The sequence below is a fragment of the Salvelinus fontinalis genome, chromosome 16 (genome assembly GCF_029448725.1).
Source record: "Salvelinus fontinalis isolate EN_2023a chromosome 16, ASM2944872v1, whole genome shotgun sequence".
NCBI classification, from domain to species: Eukaryota; Metazoa; Chordata; class Actinopteri; order Salmoniformes; family Salmonidae; genus Salvelinus; species Salvelinus fontinalis.
In genome coordinates this window covers 24,629,505-24,651,256 of record NC_074680.1, presented here as the reverse complement: position 1 = coordinate 24,651,256, position 21,752 = coordinate 24,629,505, and the positions used below count along the sequence as shown (strand labels likewise).

The following is a 21,752-nucleotide window of genomic DNA, read 5'->3' as shown; positions in this document are numbered from 1 at the left end:
CGTGTCAATGCCAGTTGTCTTTGTGTGCGCGGCAGCCCGAAGCATGGCCAGGCCTGTTTGATTAATTCATAATGGCATCAAAAAGCATTGCTCTTCCTTGACTAGAACGGTCGGACTACAGAAGATATGTCGGGCGTATTAAGCGATGCTATTTTCTTGATTTGATACAACGTAAATGGGAAGATTTTTTTTGTCAGTCTGAAGTCCTAGGTCCTATAGTCAAGTTTTGCCACTGAGTAGTGACAAATTACATACAGTACCCATGCTACATTGCAGCTGCCCAAACAAGTGACTATAGTACACCCCCTTGTGGAACGAAGCTCTAAGGACCAGTAGTGATGTCGAGGTGTTGTTTCCCTAAATTATAATAAAATGTCCTATTGCAGCATTAGTGCTGACAAATGCACACAGTATTATGAATTATTCCCAACTAAAAAAAACAAGTGTTCTGAGTGTTTTGATTTATTTTTCTATTTAACAAAAATTCACATGGTAATGCACTACTTCTGAAGAGATTGGAAATACTAGGACTGTAACTGCAGAGGTGAATTAAATCAATACCGCTTGAAAGGTTTTATCAATAAATCTGCCCAAAAGGTGCCTTGATCGGTTCACATGTTTAATCCAATGCAAAATATATTTTTTTTTAAAGAAAATACATGAAATGTTTTTTAGGGGAAATAGTTTGCTTTGTAGACCTTTACCAAATGACAAACTCAATGAAAAGATAAGTAAAAGCAAATATGAAATCTGGAAACTTCCAGCCATACACCCAACCGTTGAACATTTGGCTTTCACACTAGTCGAACAGACTAGCAAACAAACTCATTCCATTACACTGATATGCATTTGCAAAACTCCACTTTTACCAACAATAGAGTAAAAAAAGGTGCCATACATCAGATCAGTCACCCCAAACACAACTCACGGAGAACAGCATCTAGAAATTTAAATAAATTAAACCCTGAAAACATAGAGGGGAATGTTTTGGAGTCATACAGTGACAGTCTATGTCCAGATAGGGAGACCTGCATAGTAAAAGGAGCAGTTCTACCAGACTAGAGGTCTATGGGCTTGGTGGCTGACAGCAGTCTGCCATCGTTGAGGGGGTTCCTGGGGGAGCCTCTGTAGCCACACACATCCTTCTCAGCCACCTGCTGCACCACAGACTTCTGACCTTCACCTCCTGGGCTGTTCTTAATGGGTGTGTCACCTTTGGCCTTAGGTTGTACCTTGTTGGTCACGTCTCCTAGAGCGCAATTCCTGGGCTTGCGGATGATGCTGGCTGTCTTCTTGGGTGGGACAGGAGGAGGGCGGGTTTTTGTGGAGCAGCCCTTGTCATTTGTGAGTCCTCCCTTGTTGTCTGCCTGGCACTGGTAAGGCAGGAGCAGAGCCCCAGCAGACAGGCCACTCTCCAGGCTGGCAGCCTTCCCCACAGGGGTGGGGGTGTCCTGGGCTCGGCTGGAGGTGTTCCTAACCACTGCAGGCCTCCTGTCCACCAGGAGAGAGTTGATCCTGCGGACAGACTGGCGCACGGGGGTACGCTGGAACTTGAGAGGGGACCTGACTGCTTTGGCCTGTGATTTAGGTGAATATAGGACGAGCTTGTTGAAGCGCTGGATGTGGTCTGCCACCCTTACCCTGCGGGTCTCCAGGGTGCCTGGGGAAGGCAGCTCCACCTGCTGATGCTCCTGCCTCCAGGGATGGGTACTGGGCTCTGGGGATGCCACAGCCACATCATCATCTACCATTACAGATACTGTACCCATGGGGGGTAGAGGGGTGTTAAGCTCCTGAAAGTACTCCAGCCCTGAGGCTCTATATGGAGTGGTCTGGACCCCAGCGGCCATGCTACGTGTGAAGTGAGCAGGGCTCTGGATGTCCAGGGCATCGATCAGCCTACTGCAGTTCACCTGGTCAGCCACAGTCTTTGCCTCTCCCTCCACAGATCTGTCACCGCTGTCACCAGCACACAGCGACCGGTCACAGGCCTTCTCTGACAGACTGCCACTCCCTCCCACTTTAAACAGGGTGCTGTCTATAGACAAGGGAGACAGAGGAACAAACTTGATCTGACCAAATGTGATGTTCTGGTCATCAGCCAGACACCTGTGAGGTGTTGGCATGCTAGAACTCTCTTTGTTTGGTGATGCACCTTTGAGTGTTGAAGATTCAGATTCAGAAGTTGCATCTGTTTCAGTGTTCTCAGGCTGTGATGCCTTGTCCTCTCCTGAGGGGGCACTTTGGTTTCTCGGGACTGCCTGCAGGTCACTGCCTGACTCAGTGAAGGCTTTTTTGATCTTGAGTAAGGTGGACCCGGTCTGGGACTGGCTGAACGAGCCCTGACTCGCCAGGCTCTCAGCGCTGAAGCCACAGCACAGCTTCTTGGGGAAGCTGGCCACCATGGGGGGCTTGGCCACCACGATGGCAGGCTCAGAGTAGTAGTTATTGTTCAGGCACATGTTCATGGGTGTGTCGGTGAAGGAGCCCCCGCCCAAGACAAGACCCCCGTCAGGGGTCTCCCCGCTCCAGGACGTCCGGAGGGCACTGCCGTCATCACACTGGGAGGTCAGCAGGTTGTCCTCTGACTTACTGTAGAACTTGGAGCCTGTGGAGTACAGTGGGCAGTAGCAGACAGCGCTTCCCTCAAGGGACAACGTATAACACAAACACTGATCCATTTCATGCATTACTTTAACTCTTAGCACATTAATTATGAAAGTACATTTAGAATAATGTTCGTTTTTAAAATATGGACTCACCATTCGACGAGCTCTTGTTTCGCAATACAGTCGGGCTAAATTCAGCATCTTTGGCGAAACGAAAACTGGTGGTGCACTCTTGAGTGGCAAGTCGCCAACCAATGGACTCTGAACCCTCTTTCTGAATCGCCAGCATGGAATGAGAAATGACATTGTTGGGATGGAAGCATCTAGGTGTAGCCGTGCACTAGAACGTTGTTTAGATGTATGACTGATGGATTGGAATTTAAGGGTCTTTGGAGTATGTTAAAAAGTTACTCTGAAGAAATGCTTTGGTCAATGTTTTATTAAATTGCAAATATACATCATTATGATGCACTATAAAATTACTGTTGTACCTAAACCAGGTTACAGTTCCATTTATGTAAATATAATATTTGGTTAATATATTAAATGTTTTAAGTCTTAAAATGTTAAGATTTCAAAAATCAAAAATAATATTTAATATCCTAGAATTGAGAGTATAAACATCTTGGTTCACTAGTTAATCAGTATAAACATTCCATCAAATGTTACAGAACTGTCATGCAGAAATAACGGTATTCTCGTCATGAAAATAATAATGTTTGACTTATAGGAAAAATTCATAATAATCTCTTACAATGGGCTCAGTTCAATTTATTAACCCACCATGCATTATTGAAAGTAAACATGAATACACTAAAACTGCCATAAATCGACAGACAACATGTAAGTAGTTAATCCAAAGATTAAAGCTAAAAATACAACCTAAAAATATTAGAAATAAGTGCTTCCGTGCTAAATTGTACCTTACAATTGCACCCTAATGCATAACTGTTCATTATTTATATTTGATTAGTACAATTAAAGTCAATAGGCTAACAGGGGTCAACAAGGCTGTGATTGAGAGCAGTCTTTCCCTTCAATTTGAGTACCAGATAATCAGTGTGAGCTCATACATGGGTATCTAAACTTACAGGGTCTCTGCTGTTCTTGCCCAGGCTGAAGCGGAGGCGCAGGGACTTACAAACGTTTTCTTTCTTGGTGACCTTGGGAGAGAAGCAACCAGCTTTCCCTGACTCCACTCTGAAAAACAGACAAGAACATGTGAGCATACCATTTCAACCATTGTCAAGTTAGACATATGATACATAATTACATACAAATATTCAAGAAGGTTGGTGCGTTTCAGATCGTTATCAGTTTGAATACAGGAACAGGATGCATCGTCATTACCACATAGGATTGGGAAATAGCCTTTGATAAACCACATGCATGTACCCGTTGACAACATGCCGGTGACTCAGTCGTTTGCTCTTTCTCCTTGTGGAGCTGGCACAATGCCTGTTGGACCTCCCAATTGAGGACAATGCATTCTGGGAGGAGTTCAGGGATTCCGAAGCACTGGGGTCCATGTATCCTGAACAACAGGAACGAAAGGGAACACTCAGCACACTCCTTTTAGTCTTTTTATTTCTAAAAATTTACGTCACCCATTTTGATTATATAGGGCCGTGTTACCTGGTACAGGAGTAGAGCTTCCACCAAACAGAGCATTAGGTAGTAACTCTAAAACAAGGTTCTTTTTGATGGATCTCCGTTTCTTGCTGGAGCCATAACTTTGACCAGATTCCAAAGGAAGTTTTCTCTTGGAGTTGGGAGTAATTATCACAGGAGTTGAAGAAAAAACTGGGAAAAATCATGAGTGAATTTAGGTTTATGTACCCCAAGTTACCCAATGAAAATTATTCAGAACAGAGTCAACTGAAATAATTCTGGATTTGCATTGATGGAGAATATTAAAGCCAATGGACAAGCACACAGGCAAAGAGTAGGCAAGACAATTTGGGCAAGCATCAAATCATTTAACGTAATAGGAAAAAAATGCTAACAAGACAGTGTTGCTACTCATTCACTACACATGAGCAAATGAAAACAATCTCAGATCAAATTGAAATTAAGAGTTTCTTCATTTCTGTGAAAGTCAAGCAGCTGATTCCTTGTTGTAAACTGGATGAGATGAATATGTGTTAGAGCTACGGGGGTATGCTCTCATTTGACGGCAGGAGGCGTGACCTAACCTGAATAAATACCTACCACATCCGTCCAACTGGGGAGTATTCGTGGGTGTTCTATTTGTTTTTAACTTATTCCGAGCTCCATTGACCATATCTGAAATGCGAGATAAAACATTCCAGATTTGGAAATTCAATAGAGCTTTACTGAGAAAGCGATAAGCCTACAGCACTGGATAATTTCAATGACCAAATGCTATACAGAATACATTTATTCTACATCAGGCAATGTCCTGCCCAGTTTTTCCACTGTATCTGACCTCCTAAACTGCGCCTGTGTCTCCTCTTGGTCCCAGAGTTTGTGTCTAACTCCTCTAATCCATCTAGAGTAGGGGAGAGAACAGCAGCCTCGCAGCCCAGCATGGCTGGAATCTTCTCCACGATGAACTGAGGTACCACACCTACCACAGAGACACATTTAGAAACTGTGAGCTATATACATTTACTTTTAACTATCACACTTAATCGCCAGTTGATTAATGACACTACAATAACAAAGCTTGAACTGTTACCGAAATCCAGAGCATGTTCTATAAGACAATGGACCACAGCTGCCTGTTGCTTGAGGCGTTTCTCTGTGCTGGCGTTCATCTTGTCTGCCCCGTCTCCAGCGTGCAGGAGGTTGGGAGCCAGGATCACAGACAGGTTACTGCTGTCCATCTTATTCACACCACTTCTGAGACAAAGCAAAACCAGGATGGGAAAGAATGATTGCCCCAGTCCAAAATGGTACAGATATACTATTTAATTACGAGACAAACTTGTGAAATTGTACCTCTGAGAGACTTTGTGGAGGAAGGCGAAGAAGTAATGTAGGATGCTCATGTTTCTGTCAGGCAGTACACAGGACAGCAGCAGGGTGGCAGAGGTCCTCTCCTCTTCTGTGGGCAGCTGCTGGGCCTTGAGGAAGGCATCATGCAGCTCTGTGGGCAGAACAGGATCTGGTAGCTCCCTGAAGAACTGCTTGACCAGGCCAGCAACATCACACGGCAGGGCAGTGGACAGGCACTCCTCACCCTTATCCAACTTCGCCTACCCAGACAAAAACAAACAATGATGCCCTGTGTTTAACTATCCCAGCAGCCAGGGCCTCCCTATTCATATCAGGGTCAACTGCAGCAGGGTCAACCTCCAGCCATCACTCACCCGGAGTGCTTTCAGGCGGACAATGGAACCAGACTTTCTGAACAAACCCTCTGTATCCACATGCTCCAGCAGACTTGTGCACGCATCCATGAGAAAGCTGGGAAAGCAAGGGGGTGGGAGAAACAGACCATGAAAAGGACAAATAATTGGACTAATACACACAAATAAACACAAACAAAATATTGAGTTAAAAAGAAGTAGAAGTTCTAGCTAAGACAGGTGTTTATCTTACCATGGTACACTGCCATTCTCCACATTGTACTGCGGAAGGCTCTCCAGCGGTACACCAAACACTTTCACCTGGAAAAACAAATGTCATTATTTCCACTTCATGTTTGATTTCAATAAGGAAGGCTTTGCACGGCCACTGGTTTAATCCTCCTATATAGGCCTAACTCACTAATAAACTTCGATTTGGTACCCCATCAATCAAACCACACCACAGAAATATCTGTGAAAGGGCACTCAAGTCTTTACATGTGAATCGTCCCTACTCAGCAGAAGGCAATGACAACTGGTTTAGAACGGTTACGCATTCCATTGCCCAAGGCGGTAGTTTATAACTCATCACCTGATCAAATACAGACTATCTGTATGTTGTGCCTGCCAAGTGCCAAACAGTTCTCTTAAGTATTTTAGAGGGAGAGACTAGAAAACAAGTGCTTCAATGTGCTGTTGAAAAACAACAGCCTATATCCTACCACAGACCTGTGCCATTTATTTAATATATTTCTTGCCAGTACATTTGAGAGAATGTATGAGTTAAATGGATAAAACCAATTGCCTTAAATCAAATTAGTCTACCTGCCACCAAGCTCAATAAAACAGTCTGTGCTATTATGTATGCCTCTTTAGGAATTTGTCATAACAGGGGGCAGACTGACCCAAATGTGTCTTCTATTGACATTTTTTTGACTCACATTTAAGACAAGGAACAATTGACTTAGCTAGCTAAATACATAAATCTTAGATAGCTATGGCTAGTCCACCCCTTAACAGCATTACTTGTTGGGGAGTGAACCTCCAACTCAGTTCTGGCTGACAGACTAGCCCTTGATCACGACATGTAGTTCCATTACATTACACATAAGTCATTATGTGTCATTGGACAAAGACATATTCTTTACGGGGTCCTATTTTTAAGATCCCTGACACTCGGGTTGAACATAAACATGCATCGCTTGCGGTACGGATTTGGAAGCATAAGGACCTTATCGTTCATATCAGAGAGAAATAATTTCCCAAAAGGTTAAATTGATAGACACCTTTATAGGGTTGGTGTTCACACGCAGCCATGATATGAAAGTGAAGTGCTTTATGTTTCTAGAAACCTATTACACCGAGAATCAAATCCAATCTACGTTTGTCACGTGCACCGAATACAACATTTATTCGATTCACGTTTAGATTGAGTATTTGGCTGCCAGAGTCAGTCTACCTCTGAACATTACACCCAGTAAGAGTACATCTTGGGTTGGCAGACAGACTAACATTAATCAACAATGAAAGTGAATTACAATGATAGGCTTAACAAATGGGGCTGGGTGAAAGTTAGCTCTTGACAATTCCTGGCAGAATTCTGCCTTCTTCCTACAGTTCTCAGCCATCATTATATGCTGACCAGAGCGGACACTTCGCGTGCTCGAGCATCGCAAAATAAATTTAGAAATCCATGTTATTCAATTATTGCACTGCTCGTGCACGCCAATGTCTGCGTTGCCAAGGGCTAAAATAGAAGTCCTTTCTATTTCTGACGCAGATCTCGCTGAAAGTCCTGCCTCTCCCATCTCCTTATTGGTTTATAGAAGCAGGTACCCACGTGCCATCTCCTCATTGGTTATACCCACGTGGGCGATTGAAAGACGAAATGTTTTGTCGGTTGTAGTGGTAAAAGTGTAGATGCCAATCACCATATAAGTTCAAAGGTGAAAAAGCCTGGAAGGAGGAGAGATGACTAAAAACGATTCGGTTGGCCGTTTTATGTGTGGATTAATTGTCGGAATAGAAGACCTTGTGCATTTCAGGTAAAATAACAACTCAATGTTTATATCCCAGGACAAATTAGCTAGCAAGTGCAAGCTAAATAACTAAATTGCCATACATGTTTAATCCTTTTCGACCTGTCCCCAAATTAATGTAATTGGTTCAGAGTTTGTTTTGATATTTTAACCTGCATGTCGTGATCGCCTTTGGTGTATGGGGACAAAATAAACGTATGCACGATAGGGCACGCGCGCAGCCGGTTTGCGTTCCGTAGCCTCGCTCACGACTGCCTCACATGAACAACAATCCGAAAGATGCGTTTTAACTTTTAGAGTCAATAATAAATCACTAGCAATATGGCTTTCGAAACATGTGGCCGTTATCTTTGATCAGCATGGAATAATCTTTCAAATTAAAAAGATACACTTACTGTACTGTAGCAGCTTTGCACAGATACATACAGTTATGGGTGCCTCCATCCAACAAAACTACACGTCTGTTTCACTCCCCGAGTTACTGTGACGTTACGCTTACACAGGTGTTCAGAGGATGCTAGATAGCCCATTAGCACAGGTGGTTGCATCTTGTTTTCCATAAACTTGCAATGTAACATGGATGTGTGGGAAGGTCACTTTTCTTCCAAAACTGTACAGCAAGTGATGCATGTTAATGTTCAACCCGAGCGTCGGGGATCGTAGCAAAAAAACTAACTACAGAAGACGCCTTAATACAATGACTTCTGTCATGTAATGGAACTGTGAGTCATGAGGGCTACTTTGGTGAAAATGCACCGAATGATGCAAATTAGTCAGGCAGGATGGTTCACAAACAAGGAATTTATCCAGCTGACAAATAAAGTCTAAAATTGTGCACGTTTCTAGTGTGTATTTAGCTTGCAAACTAAACAAAACAGACTTACCGAATAGCTAACTGTCAGCTTGCAGCTGGTGTGAGCTTTGTTTTTGTTCCAATTCTTCGTCTTTATCCCATAAGCAGCACGAAGGTGTTGCACAACAGCCAGACGCATCACATTTCTTTCAATGCTCTTCATCTTTCACTTTAACAATGACTTACACGGTGTCTTCTTAAAATGTTCAACACAGCTACCAATGTACCTAGCCAACTAGCAGATTATCTATGCGTATCCTTCTCTAACGTTCGCATAACAGCTAGCTAAAAGTGGCTAGCTAACTATCCCACGTCCGCACTTCCCTTCCTTTCAATCAGCAACAACTCTTTGCGTACGCGCTTCTTCTCATTCAAAACAATCCATCTAACGTTAATTTGGCAAACCAAATCCGTTGACACAACCTGCAACTAGCTAGGTCGACCATCAAATAAAAACAACCGCTGTGCCAACTATCCAGTCCCAGCAGAATCGATCCTGTTAGGCGCTATCATTATTGTGTAGCATGCCCACGTTCGCTACTGTTAACAGTTAGCTAGCCTGCTGTAGCGAACGTTAGAAAGTTAGCTCAATAACGATTCTCATAGCTAGCTAGCTGTACTAGCTAATTTATAGTACAGTATGCCTAAATCTATATTATAGTATTTACTTGAATACATGTGTCGAAAACGATATGACTATTGTCTTGTTTTTAGCCAATCTTAATTGTCCTAGCTAGCTACATTGCTTGCAGACTACGCTTCCCTAAAATATTTTTTTCTTGTCTTTCAAACGGCAGCGCTTCTACATATTGCGCTCTGATTGGCTAGAATGGGTTCAAATATCAAGACCCACACAAAGGAAATGCAGATGCCTTTATAAGTGCCTGTTGAGCAGCTACTGTACCTGTACCAGTCTGACTGTGCATTGAATATCCCTAAATTGTTAAATAAGTAGACTGTCCAAATTATGCAATAATTGAAAAACAGCCAACAGCTTGATTGCTAGACTCAAGATAGGCTACTGTAAAGTTTAGAAACTGGGCCAGAAATATGTGGAGACATATCTAATGGCAAGTAAAATATGAATACCAACAATACTGTAAAAATGTTATGCTATATTCACGTTTTAAATTAAATAATTCTATGTGCTTTTACATTTGAATAAAATATAGATCTACAAGTTGGTGTATGGCATCTTAATAGGCCTATATCATAATTACATTTTAGTCATTTAGCAGATACTCTTGATCAATTTATGAAGGTTAAGTGCCTTGCTCAAGGGAATATTGACAGATTTTTCACCTAGTTGGCTCGGGGATTCGATCCAGCAACCTTTCAATTACTGGCCCAACACTCTCGCTAGGCTACCTGCCACCCTACAATGCAGAAAAGAGTCAAAACAAATGTGTTGTTACAAGGATCTAATTTTATTACAACATGTATATACAGTAAATGACACATTACAAATGTATGGGTGAAGGGGGTTGACTGTTTAGAAGCACTTCCTGTGAACAATGGAGGGGCCTGCCTCATCGTACTCCTGCTTGCTGATCCACATGGCCTGGAAGGTGGATAGGGAAGCCAGGATGGAGCCACCGATCCAGACAGAGTACTTACGCTCAGGGGGAGCAATGATCTAGAAGATGAACATAGTACAGAGAATTGCTTAGTTTCACGTAGACTCACTGCATATGCATACCTGAACATTTCAATTAACTTGATGGTTGACATCCAGAAGGTTAATATGGTGGTATTGTCCCACACCTTGATCTTCATGGTGCTGGGGGCCAGCGCTGTGATCTCCTTCTGCATACGGTCAGCAATACCAGGATACATGGTGGTACCACCAGACAGCACATTGTTGGCATACAGGTCCTTACGGATGTCAATGTCGCACTTCATGATGCTGTTGTAGGCGGTCTCATGGATACCAGCGGACTCCATACCTGATAGAAGATATTACAGACGTCCATTAATTGACACAGAACACACAATTTTGTTGTTGTTGTAATAGCATTTTGTAATGCAACCATAACGTATAATGCATAAGCATGCCTCACCAATGAAGGAAGGCTGGAAGAGGGTCTCTGGGCATCGGAAACGCTCATTACCAATGGTAATGACCTGACCGTCGGGAAGCTCGTAGCTCTTCTCCAGGGAGGAGGAGGATGCAGCAGTGGCCATCTCATTCTCGAAGTCCAGAGCGACATAGCACAGCTTCTCCTTGATGTCACGCACAATCTCACGCTCAGCTAAGGGGGGCAAGTTTACAGGATGACATGAAGAACTTTCACACAACTGCACAGCAAGAGATTGCTGTAATCACACAGAAATTACAATCTAAAAAATGAGGCATAACCTCGTTGACAGTTAGCTCTCCTACACATCCTTACCGGTGGTCACGAAAGAGTAGCCACGCTCTGTCAGGATCTTCATCAGGTAGTCAGTCAGATCGCGACCAGCCAGATCCAGACGCATGATGGCATGGGGAAGAGCGTAACCCTCATAGATGGGGACGTTGTGGGTCACACCATCACCAGAGTCCAGCACAATGCCTATAGGGAGCAAACAAGGCACATTAGTGAGTCAGACAGACATGACTGACAGAGGAATGGCCGGCTGTCATATGGGAATCATTCCAAGCATTTGTCACATCATAAACTAACAATGCCGCTGACATCAATGGCAGGTGTGCCACATATCCTTCTAAACAGGGTTTAACACGTCCTCGACAACCAGGGCACAATATATCTAGCTGTCTCTGACAACTAAACAGCACACTTATTCAACATATTGTAACACGTGCATCAACTTGATTTGAGTTGTCTACTGTTGTCACACTAATGTGTGACAGCAAACTACAAATTGTATCAGTAATATAGCAACTACCCATGGTTGATATTGATACATATAAGAGGCAGTGTCATGGAATACTGACCTGTGGTACGACCGGAGGCGTACAAGGACAGGACAGCCTGGATGGCCACATACATAGCGGGAACGTTGAAGGTCTCAAACATGATCTATAACACAACAATAAGGGATATATTTCCGAAGTTTGCTTGACGGTTAACCATAGCATTGCTTCTAACAGATCATCTGGATTTGAAGTGGGGGGAATAAAGGAGTTACAAGTACCTGGGTCATCTTCTCTCGGTTGGCCTTGGGGTTCAGGGGAGCCTCTGTCAACAGGGTGGGGTGCTCCTCAGGGGCAACACGCAGCTCATTGTAGAAGGTGTGGTGCCAGATCTGCAAGAATACGAGAGAGTTGAAGTTCTCTGTTTATTATGTTGTTATGCTGCATGTATTTACTTCTAGTCTTGTCCCAAAATCCATACCAAGACTCTGATGTCAGTGCAAGATGTTGTAATCTAGGACCCACCTTCTCCATATCGTCCCAGTTAGTGATGATGCCATGCTCGATGGGGTACTTCAGAGTCAGGATACCCCTCTTGCTCTGAGCCTCATCACCTACGTAGCTGTCCTTCTGACCCATACCCACCATCACACCCTGGAAAAGAGAAAAGAGAGCTTAGGAATTACACTATAACCATCAGAGCCTACATGACAGATGACACAGCAACATACTGCACTCTTTTTGACACAGTTTGACACCCCTCCCCTAAAAATCTGTGTCTGTACAATGACACAATCTATACCAGCCCCAGTTACGTTGTGGTAGTTTTTCCTAAGTACAATACCTGGTGGCGGGGCCTTCCCACAATGGAAGGGAAGACAGCACGGGGAGCGTCATCTCCGGCAAATCCAGCCTTGACCAAGCCAGAGCCATTGTCACACACAAGGGCGGTAGTCTCGTCGTCGTCACACATGGTTAGGCTTTACTGGTATGGTCTGTGGGTGACAGAGCGATATAGGGTTGAGAATGAGTGGTGGAAACAGCTGTAACCCCCCCCCCCCCCCCCCCCCCTAACCATTGATTGCATTTCAAGCAGGCCTTTCCTAATTGTTTTTTGTTCACAGACAATTTATTACTGTACTGACATGGAAAATGTCTCCATGCAAATCCAGGTTTTTCAATATCCTGCATTTTTGTGTCTTTTGGAAGATAATATACTGCTCTCTCTTTCATACAATGGTTAATATAGTTGTATTTATTTTACTACTGCAGTGCAATTTTTACAACTCGTCTTATAACTATTTTGGTGACAGGTAGCGTAGTGGTTAAGAGCATTGGGCTGGTTCGAATCCCCGAGCTGACTAGGTGAAAAATCTTAATTTGCCCTTGAGCAAGGCACTTAACCCTAATTGCTCCTGTAAGTCGCTTTGGAAGAAGAACATCTAATAAATGACTAAAATGTATTTTGAAAATGTTATCAATTCCTTGTATTTAAAATAGCAGCTATCTATAGAATCCTAACCAATGTATGCTTTAAAAAAAATATATATATCCAAGCTTGTTGTGAAGTTACTGATACTCGTGGGCGCAACTTTGGTTTTAGAAGTGGGGAGGACATAATTATAATAAATCTTTTTAGTCTGATGAACACTGCAAACAGCCTACCCGACCATTTGGAGGCGTCCGCATGGTCCTAAAGCACAGAGATGCGTTTGTTTTGTATCACGTTCCAATGATACAACTGGGGGCGGGGCAAAAATGCAATTCCAGAATGTGTCCCCAGTGAAAGTTGTGCCCCTACCGATACTGTATCTCAGCTGTCATGATGGTTCTTATGACATTTTAGGGCAAAAGAGGTAGCTCCAAAAAGGGCCAGATCATTGGCAACAGCAGGCAAGACCAGCTATCTATTTTAAGCTCCACACCCTGGCTGCTACAAACACAGTTTACACATTGTGCCACATTGACCTCCATGGACACCTATCTGGAGCTATTTCAGGCATGGGAGAGTTGGAGCCAACCCAGAGAGCAGCTGTTGGCACATTGTAACACCTCTGTTTACAGCATGGCTCCTTACCCCATCTCCCTATAATTTACATTTAAGTCATTTAGCAGACGCTCTTATCCAGAGCGACTTACAAATTGGCTTCATATAATGGCTTCATTTATTAGACACTTTAAGATGTACCTGACCAGACCAGCATGGATCAGTGTACCGGTAACTGTTTACCAAGTTATTACACAATAATTACCTGCACCCTCCTCACAATCAGCTCATGATTAGTAATGTATCATTCACAAATCTCTGAATAGCTGAATGTTGCTTATTATTTTGGAGCGATACCCTCAATTCATTCCAATAAGCAGTGACTTCAGTTTAAAGTGTACTTCTAGTTCATTCCTCAATAAAGCTACAAAGAATTCTTCCTGGTAAAAAACTACATCCAATGCCAGAGACCAGCTGTGTCTGGTCAGTGCCAGGTCAAGATGTACTCAAATAACCAAAAAGTGGACTCCCAGTCCCGACAAAGTCAGATGTTTTCCATAGAAATAAGTAGTAATAATATGCAAGTAATATGCACTCACCAAGTTGTATTGCAAGACTGATGCTTCCACTGGGACAAAGGGCGAGAGTGAGAGGACCCCTTAAATAAGAGCAGGTCTGGGGATCAGGGGCGGAGCCTGGAGTTCACATAAGTCCAAATAAGAGCAGCTAGAAAAAAGAAAACAACATTGGAAGTAAATGTATGTGAGCAGGTGGGATGAGACTCCTCAAAATGATGAGATACTTCCTGAAAAATGCCAGACTGATCTGCTTTAGAAATAAAATGAGAAATAAAATGAGAGAAGTGAAAATGGAATGTTCTAGAAAAAAGGGAATGTTAAAAAAAAACATGTCTGGGTGTTATAATGGTATTCTTAATGTCAGGCCATGATGTTAGGTCAGTTTTAAATTGTCTTCTTCATTAAAATACTTCATATACACTGAGTGGACAAAACATTAAGGGCACCTTCCTAATATTGAGTTGCATCCCCTTTTGTCCTCAGAACAGACTCAATTCGTCAGGGCATGGACTCTACAAGGTGTTGAAAGCGTTCCACAGGGATGCTGGCCCATGTTGATTCCGATGCTTCCCACAGTTGTGTCAAGTTGACTGGATGTCCTTTGGGTGGTGGACCATTCTTGATACACACAGGAAACTGTTGAGTGTGAAAAACCCAGCAGCGTTGCAGTTCTGGACACATTCAAACTGGTGCGCCTGGCACCTACTACCATACCCCGTTCAAAGGCAATCTTTTGTTTTTCCCATTCATCCTCTGAATGGCACACATACAAATCAAATGTATTTATAAAGCCCTTCTTACATCAGCTAATGTCACAAAGTGCTGTACAGAAACCCAGCCTAAAACCCCAAACAGCAAGCAATGCAGGTGTAGAAGCACGGTGGCTAGGAAAAACTCCCTAGAAAGGCCAGAACCTAGGAAGAAACCTAGAGAGGAACCAGGCTATGAGGGGTGGCCAGTCCTCTTCTGGCTGTGCCGGGTGGAGATTATAACAACATGGCCAAGATGTTCAAATGTTCATAGATGACCAACAGGGTCAAATAATAATACACAGTCAATGTCTCAATTGTCTCAAGGTTAAAACTCCTTCTTTAACCTGTCTCCTCCCCTTCATCTACACTGATTGAAGTGGATTTAAGAAGTGACATCGTTAAGGGGTCATAGCTTTCACCTGGATTCACCTGGTCAGGTTTTCTTCATGTTTTGTACACTGTAGGTTTGCTTTTATTTTACATGTTTTTTTTACACAACAATAAAGATCATTTTGAAATTACATTTGGATTTTCAAAGAATTCTGAAAACTTTTGATAAGACATGATTAAAATAATGGTTCTGATCAATCATTATTTTTGAGATCACACAAAAAGCTGCATTGGTCATTGTAAATGTGGGTTTATGGTGTTGTTTTAAGGAAAGAGTTTGTGAGAACTGAAAAGCAATTCTGACATTTACTGAAATTGAACTTAATACAATTATCTCTAAAAATATTGAGCAGATGTGTCACAGCATTTTTATTGACACACATTTGATGTGGGTGGAGTAGTTAATGGGTGTCTGAGGGAGGAGACACATTATATAAAATCCACTAACTGGTATGAGACACTTATACCATGGCAATATGAGGGCCTTCCTTGTATGCATGGTGGCAAAAACAGATTTTTGGGCCTTCTTAATGAGAGGAATGAGAGGCTTTGGTCCACCAGTCAGTAGAACACTGTATATGTCAGTGGACCAGGCTGCTGCTGGTATGTGGGCTGAGCCCCTAAACTTGGTGAACAGCTGAGGGTAATGACAGTCCTGTCCTTCCTCCGAGCTGGCTGTCTGACTGGCCGCCGTCTGCTATGCTGAGCCCTGATTGGCTCAGCTCTCTCCTTTTAGGGTCATGGTGTGTAACAGGTGTCAATCCAGTGGGGTCATGTTGAGTTAGCAAACTGAGATCCTTATTCGTCCCACCCCCTTCGACACCCTTTAGGCGGGTCAGACAGGGGGACACTGTGGCGGATGGTTATCTTTGGAGTCTGTTAGATTATATCCATGGCTGGATTATATGAGAGCATTTTTCCTCCTCTAGGCTGTCCCACTGGATGTTGGGCCTGCCTATTTATAGGTGTTACTTTGTCGCTATTTCTCCACAGATAGATAGGTGCTGGATGCTATGGGTTAGAATTCCATTGCAGTCCAATTATGTTCTTTTGCCATCCAATGACCAAACCAGCATTGATCACTGATGTTATTGGAGAGATCATTTTTAGAATCTCACACAACCCAATGTCACACAGCTTGTTCTGAGCACAGGCATCTCTTTGAACTCTCTCATCACACCCAGAGCCTTTTACACCAATAGCCTATACCATTGAATATCTATTCCAAAATAATTTATTCAGAATATTTGTTTTTTTATGTACTATTATCCTAATTTGTCATGTAGTAAAAGTCTTGGTCTGTTTTCCCTACTTATCCACTCTGCTTCCTCATCACCATCATCCAGTATTTATTTAATTTTAAATGTAACCTTTATTTAACTAGGCAAGTCAGTTAAGAACACATTCTTATTTACAATGACGGCCTACCCCAGCCAAACCCTCCCCTAACCCAGACGATACTGGGCCAATTGTGCACCGGCATATGGACTCCCGATCACAGCCAGTTGTGATACAGCCCGGGATCAAACCAGGGATCGAACCAGGGTCTATACTGACGCCTCTAGCACTTGAGCCAGGAATTATTGTCCCTGATAATGAAACAACAAATTCGCCAATTAAGACAATAAAGCTATCAGGTGGACATATGTTTGTAGTGAATGGGATTGCATAGATTCGTTGCAGGAAATAGAATTTATCTGCACTCTTGTTTTCTTTAGATGAACATTACTGCCATCTACAGTTGTCTTTTGGAACAGTTAAGTAATGATGTTACGTCTGTGATAGCAAGTGATGCCATGTTCCAGCCAAAGATGGTGGATAAATTATGTCTCACCGGCCTTTCTGTATTATTGATGTTTAATGAAGAAGTTCTCCACGACCCATGTAAAGCTGGGATATATGGTATTTGTGGTGCAAGCTTATGTACAAAAGCCACTTCAATGTGTTTGCAAACGGAATATCATTTAAGAGTCTGAGGATGCACTGTTGAAATTATGATGGGAATCACGTTCCAGTTCCCTGAGTGCCCTGTTAAGGTGAAAGAGGTCAAAGTAGCAAGGTTCAGGGCTGTCGAGAAGCTCTCCTATGCAGAGGCAGTGAAAATTGTTGAAGCATCAAGTAGAGATGATGAAGCTATGGCAGTGGATGATACCCAACAGTCTGTCGATGTCAGTCAGATGAGAGATCCTTAAATATTAATCGTGAAGAAGGTTGATTTTATTGCACAGGTGATTAGTTGTACAGGATAAACTAACAAAAAATGTAAGAAACTAGAAATCACTGTGAAAGCGGCTAAAATGTTCTTGGATCTCCAGGATTTCCCAGCTGAAACATTGCAGGGAACGGTGGTAGGCCTGATTACCAGCGATGATGAGTCAGCCTACAGGGAGGAGGTCAGTGACCTGGCAGTATGGTGCTGGAGCAACAACCTCCCCCTCAATGTCAACAAAACCAAGGAGCTGATCGTGGGGCAGCACTGGAGCAGTTAGACCGCTTCAAGTTCCTGGGGGTCCAAATCACTAAAGACTTAAAATGGCCTAAACACACACACAGTCGTGAAGAAGGAGTGACAGTGCCTCTTCTCTCAGGGGGTTGAAAAAGTTTGGCATGGGCCCTCAAATCCTGAAAAGGTTCTACAGCTGTACCATTGAGAGTGTATTGACTGGCTGCATCACTGCTTGGTATGACAACAGCACGGCCCTCGATCGCATGGCGCTACAGCGGGTACAGCCCCCGAGCTCCCTGCCATCTAGGACCTCTATATCAGACGATGTGAAAAGAAGACACCATAGCAATAGACTAGTTTCTCTGCTGCCGCACGGCAAGGGGTTCCGGTGCATCAAGTCTGACACCAACAGACTCTTGAACAGCTTCTATCCCCAAGCAATACGACTGATAAATAGCTACCAAAATGGCTACACAGACTGAGTTTACCTTGTATCTTTATTTACCTTTTATTTCAATATTTGCACTGTCTCTATGCAGTGTCCTACACACTCACACACACTGTCACTCCAACACACACACAAACACTCACTTCATCATCTGCTCACTCACACATAATATTCACATACATTTATACTGACTATACACACGCACACACACTCACATGCAAGTCGCTGCTAGTCTGTTTATTTTATATCCTGTTTCCTAGGTCCCTTTACCCCTATACATATCTACCTCCATCACTCCAGTATCCCTGCACATGTAAATATGGTATTGGAACTGATTAAAAAAAAAAAAAAAAATCCTGTATGTAGTATGCTTACTTACTTTGTATTTCCTATTCTTATTTTTATTTTCCTAGTAATATTTTGTTATTGACTATTGCATTGTTGGGTTTTGAGTTAGCAAGAAAGGCATTTCACTGTACTTGTGCATGTGACATTAAAACTTGAAACTTTAATAATGTCTATAGATGCTTCCCCTCTCAGGCCCCAGAGCCTGTGTAGAGATCTGAGTACATTTGACTAAGCGAAGGAGTACATTGACTTCTGTTTCGTTTAAAATATATATATGTGTGTGTGTATTTTATTTATATATATCATTTTTTTTATTCTTTAAAGTATCTTTGTTTTTACCCCAAACAGTAGGTGGCGATAATACATATTTTTGTATGTAGTCCACCAGTAAAACCCTTGAAGGCCGTTTATCGGTGATGAGGTTGAAATGGGTGTAGGGTTAGCTGGTAGGGAAAATTCACACTACAGAATAGTAGGCTGATACACAGCCAATACAGTAGGTGGCGGCATGCACCTATAACATTTGTTTGTGGAGCGCCGTATTACCGAAGACGAAGGCCTCCTACCTACTATGTTCCGGTCTTTTTTAATGGGGTGGCTCTCTCATAGGCGCCAATGCTTAGTTCCTTGACAGTATAAGAACCATAAAAATAAAATGTGAGTGGGATGTATCGCTTCCTCTTACGCCTCTGGCTATAGTGGTGCAGTCAATGATGGATGTTCAACGTTTTCGAACCAGACACGATGTCAATCGCGTAACTTTATTCAATATTGATAATGTAATGTTTGGAAGTAACAAAAGACGAGTGTTACGTTGTAGTTAAATCGCCTCGATATTTAGAGGGGTGCGTGCGCGAGACATGAGTGCCCATGTAGCGCAGCTAGGATGAGTTGTCATCAGACTTCTACATGGGCGGACGACTATTCTGTACAACAGGAAAACGAACTAGAAGCGCTTGCATCAATTTTTGGAGAAGATTTTAATGATCTGAGTAATAACCATCCATGGAAGGTTGGCCTACTTTCAACACAATTGATTTATGAATAGATAGTAGTAACTTTTTACCAAAAACGTTGAATCGGTAAAATAGCCGTTTACTTGGCTCCCCGATTAGCATACTGTTAATGCTTTTTGAGCTCAAAACGTTTTTCTGCAAATAAATTACAAAATAATTATCGAACGAGAATGAATCCTCACTGAATAAACTATAAATAGCGCGAAGGGTGTAGTAGAATAACTCTAATAATTTGTCCAGGTAAAACAATATTTGAAGGAGCGTTTCACGATCTGACCTAATGGTAGCCTATATTTTGCGCTTTACATTGTAGATTTGAACATTTGTAAAGCATTTTGAACGAATAACTGTTTTGGAGCCAAATGAGCGGGCTCTTTTACGCGAACAGAGCCAAATGAGGCGACTCACCGATAAGACTCGGAATGTCCATCACTATTGCTAACTTGCAGAAGCAAAGTTGTGCTAATTACACAAACGCCATGCATGTCTATTTGTGGCTAGGTTTCCATGATCCTCTCTGTTTTCTCCTCAAGATCAAAAGACCACTAGAGGTATACCTGTGCCTGCGACCTAATGGACTAAGCAATTGGAAGGAAAGTTATGTGACAGTGGACCTGCAGGTCCAATGCCCACCTACGTACCCTGATGTGTGAGTATCGTTACTCAATCCATCAATGGGATGGATATGTCATGGAATATTCCTTTCGCTAGATTTAGATGTTTATAATGTTGCATACTGTTCCTTAGTATACACCTCTGGCATTAGGAAGACTGTTTGACCCCTATCATGACTCCAATTACATTACATTGGGTGATTCCACATACAGTGCCTTCAGAAAGTATTCACACCCCTTGACTTTTTCCACATTTTGTTGTTACAGCCTGAATTTAAAATTGATTACATTGAGACTGTGTGCAATAATGGTGTTTAACAAGACTTTTGAATGACTACCTCATTGCTTTTCCCCACATATAAAATTATCGGTAAGGTCCCTCAGAGGAGCAGTGAATTTCAAACACAGATTTAACCACAAAGACCAGGGAGGTTTCCCAATGCCTCGCAAAGAAGGTCACCTATTGTTAGATGGATACAAATAAAAATAAATAAGCAGACATTGAGTATCCCTTTGAGCAAGGTGAAGTTATTAATTACTCTTTGGGTGGTGTATCAATCCACCCTGTCACTAGAAAGATACAGGCGTCCTTCCTAACTCAGTTGCCGTAGATGAAGGAAATCGCTCAGGGATTTCACCATGAGGCCAATGGTCACTTTGAAACAGTTACAGAGTTTAATGGCTGTGATAGGAGAATTGAGGATGTATCAACAACATTGTAGTTACTCCACAATACTAACTAAATGACAGAGTGAAAAGAAGGAAGCCTGTACAGAGTGAAAATATTCCAAAACATGCATCCTGTCAAATAATTTGGCAAAGAAGTGAACTTTGTCCTGAATACAAAGTATTATGTTTAGGGAAAATCCAACACAACACATCACTGAGTATTTTTTTTCATATTTTCAAGCATGGTGGTGGCTGCATCATGTTATGGGTATGCTTGTCATCGGCAAGGACTAGGGAGTTTTGTAGAATAAAAATAAACTGAATAGAGCTAAGCACAGGAAAACCTGGTTGAGTCTGCTTTCCAACAGACACTGGGAGACAAATTCACCTGTAACGGCAGTCCTCCTCCTCTTCATCCGAAGAGGAGGAGTAGTGATCGAACCAAGGCGCAGCGTAGTGAAATGACATTTATTGAACACGACGGAAAAACAAACTAAACTTGCATAAACAAACAAAACAAATAAACGATGCAGACAGACCTCAACGACGAACTTACATATAACGTGAAGAACGCAAAGAACAGGAACAGACTACATAAAACGAACAAACCGCAAACAGTCCCGTATGGTGCAAACATATACACAGACACAGGAGACAACCACCCACAACGAACACTGTGAAAACGCCTACCTAAATATGACTCTTAATTAGAGGAACGCCAAACACCTGCCTCTAATTAAGAGCCATACCAGGCAACCCAATAAACCAACATAGAAACAGAAAACATAGAAATGCCCACCCAACTCACGTCCTGACCAACTAACACATAAAA

The 21,752-nt window shown here is 42.5% G+C and overlaps 2 protein-coding genes across 5 annotated transcripts; both read right to left on the bottom strand.

Annotated features, from left to right (window-relative positions):
* Window positions 1-446: 446 nt before the first annotated feature.
* LOC129812845 (rho GTPase-activating protein 11A-like) lies at window positions 447-9,616 on the bottom strand. Of its 4 annotated transcripts, none has more exons than XM_055864762.1 (12): window positions 8,847-9,616; window positions 6,177-6,244; window positions 5,945-6,041; window positions 5,574-5,830; window positions 5,311-5,474; window positions 5,059-5,199; window positions 4,821-4,895; window positions 4,245-4,412; window positions 4,005-4,143; window positions 3,701-3,809; window positions 2,763-2,883; window positions 447-2,608 (listed from the first exon to the last, which is right to left on the bottom strand). In XM_055864762.1, exons 1-12 carry the CDS (start codon window positions 8,976-8,978, stop codon window positions 1,059-1,061), a joined length of 3,021 nt encoding a protein of 1,006 aa, XP_055720737.1. In that variant the 5' UTR covers window positions 8,979-9,616; the 3' UTR covers window positions 447-1,058. The 4 variants fall into 4 exon arrangements, with proteins under 4 accessions (XP_055720737.1, XP_055720738.1, XP_055720739.1 ...); XM_055864763.1 differs by having other exon boundaries at window positions 5,311-5,471; XM_055864764.1 differs by lacking the exon at window positions 4,821-4,895.
* Window positions 9,617-10,221: 605 nt separating this feature from the next.
* LOC129812844 (actin, alpha cardiac muscle-like) lies at window positions 10,222-14,339 on the bottom strand. The gene is made up of 9 exons (XM_055864760.1): window positions 14,259-14,339; window positions 12,517-12,667; window positions 12,198-12,326; window positions 11,954-12,064; window positions 11,754-11,838; window positions 11,209-11,370; window positions 10,876-11,067; window positions 10,580-10,761; window positions 10,222-10,451 (listed from the first exon to the last, which is right to left on the bottom strand). Exons 2-9 carry the CDS (start codon window positions 12,643-12,645, stop codon window positions 10,308-10,310), a joined length of 1,134 nt encoding a protein of 377 aa, XP_055720735.1. The 5' UTR covers window positions 12,646-12,667; window positions 14,259-14,339; the 3' UTR covers window positions 10,222-10,307.
* Between the last annotated feature and the right edge of the window lie 7,413 nt (window positions 14,340-21,752).

Bases quoted from the DNA above. Each gene is read 5' to 3' on its own strand.
- LOC129812845 (XM_055864762.1), bottom strand. From the start codon at position 8,978: ATGAAGAGCATTGAAAGAAATGTGATGCGTCTGGCTGTTGTGCAACAC. The intron at 5,475-5,573 runs GTACAATTTCAC...GCTTTGTCTCAG, and splicing joins CTCCACAAAGTCTCTCAGAG to AAGTGGTGTGAATAAGATGG. The intron at 4,896-5,058 runs GTCAGATACAGT...CTCGCATTTCAG, and splicing joins ACACAGGCGCAGTTTAGGAG to ATATGGTCAATGGAGCTCGG.
- LOC129812844 (XM_055864760.1), bottom strand. From the start codon at position 12,645: ATGTGTGACGACGACGAGACTACCGCCCTTGTGTGTGACAATGGCTCT. The intron at 11,839-11,953 runs GTACTTGTAACT...GTTGTGTTATAG, and splicing joins ACCGAGAGAAGATGACCCAG to ATCATGTTTGAGACCTTCAA. The intron at 10,762-10,875 runs GTGAGGCATGCT...ATCTTCTATCAG, and splicing joins CTTCCAGCCTTCCTTCATTG to GTATGGAGTCCGCTGGTATC.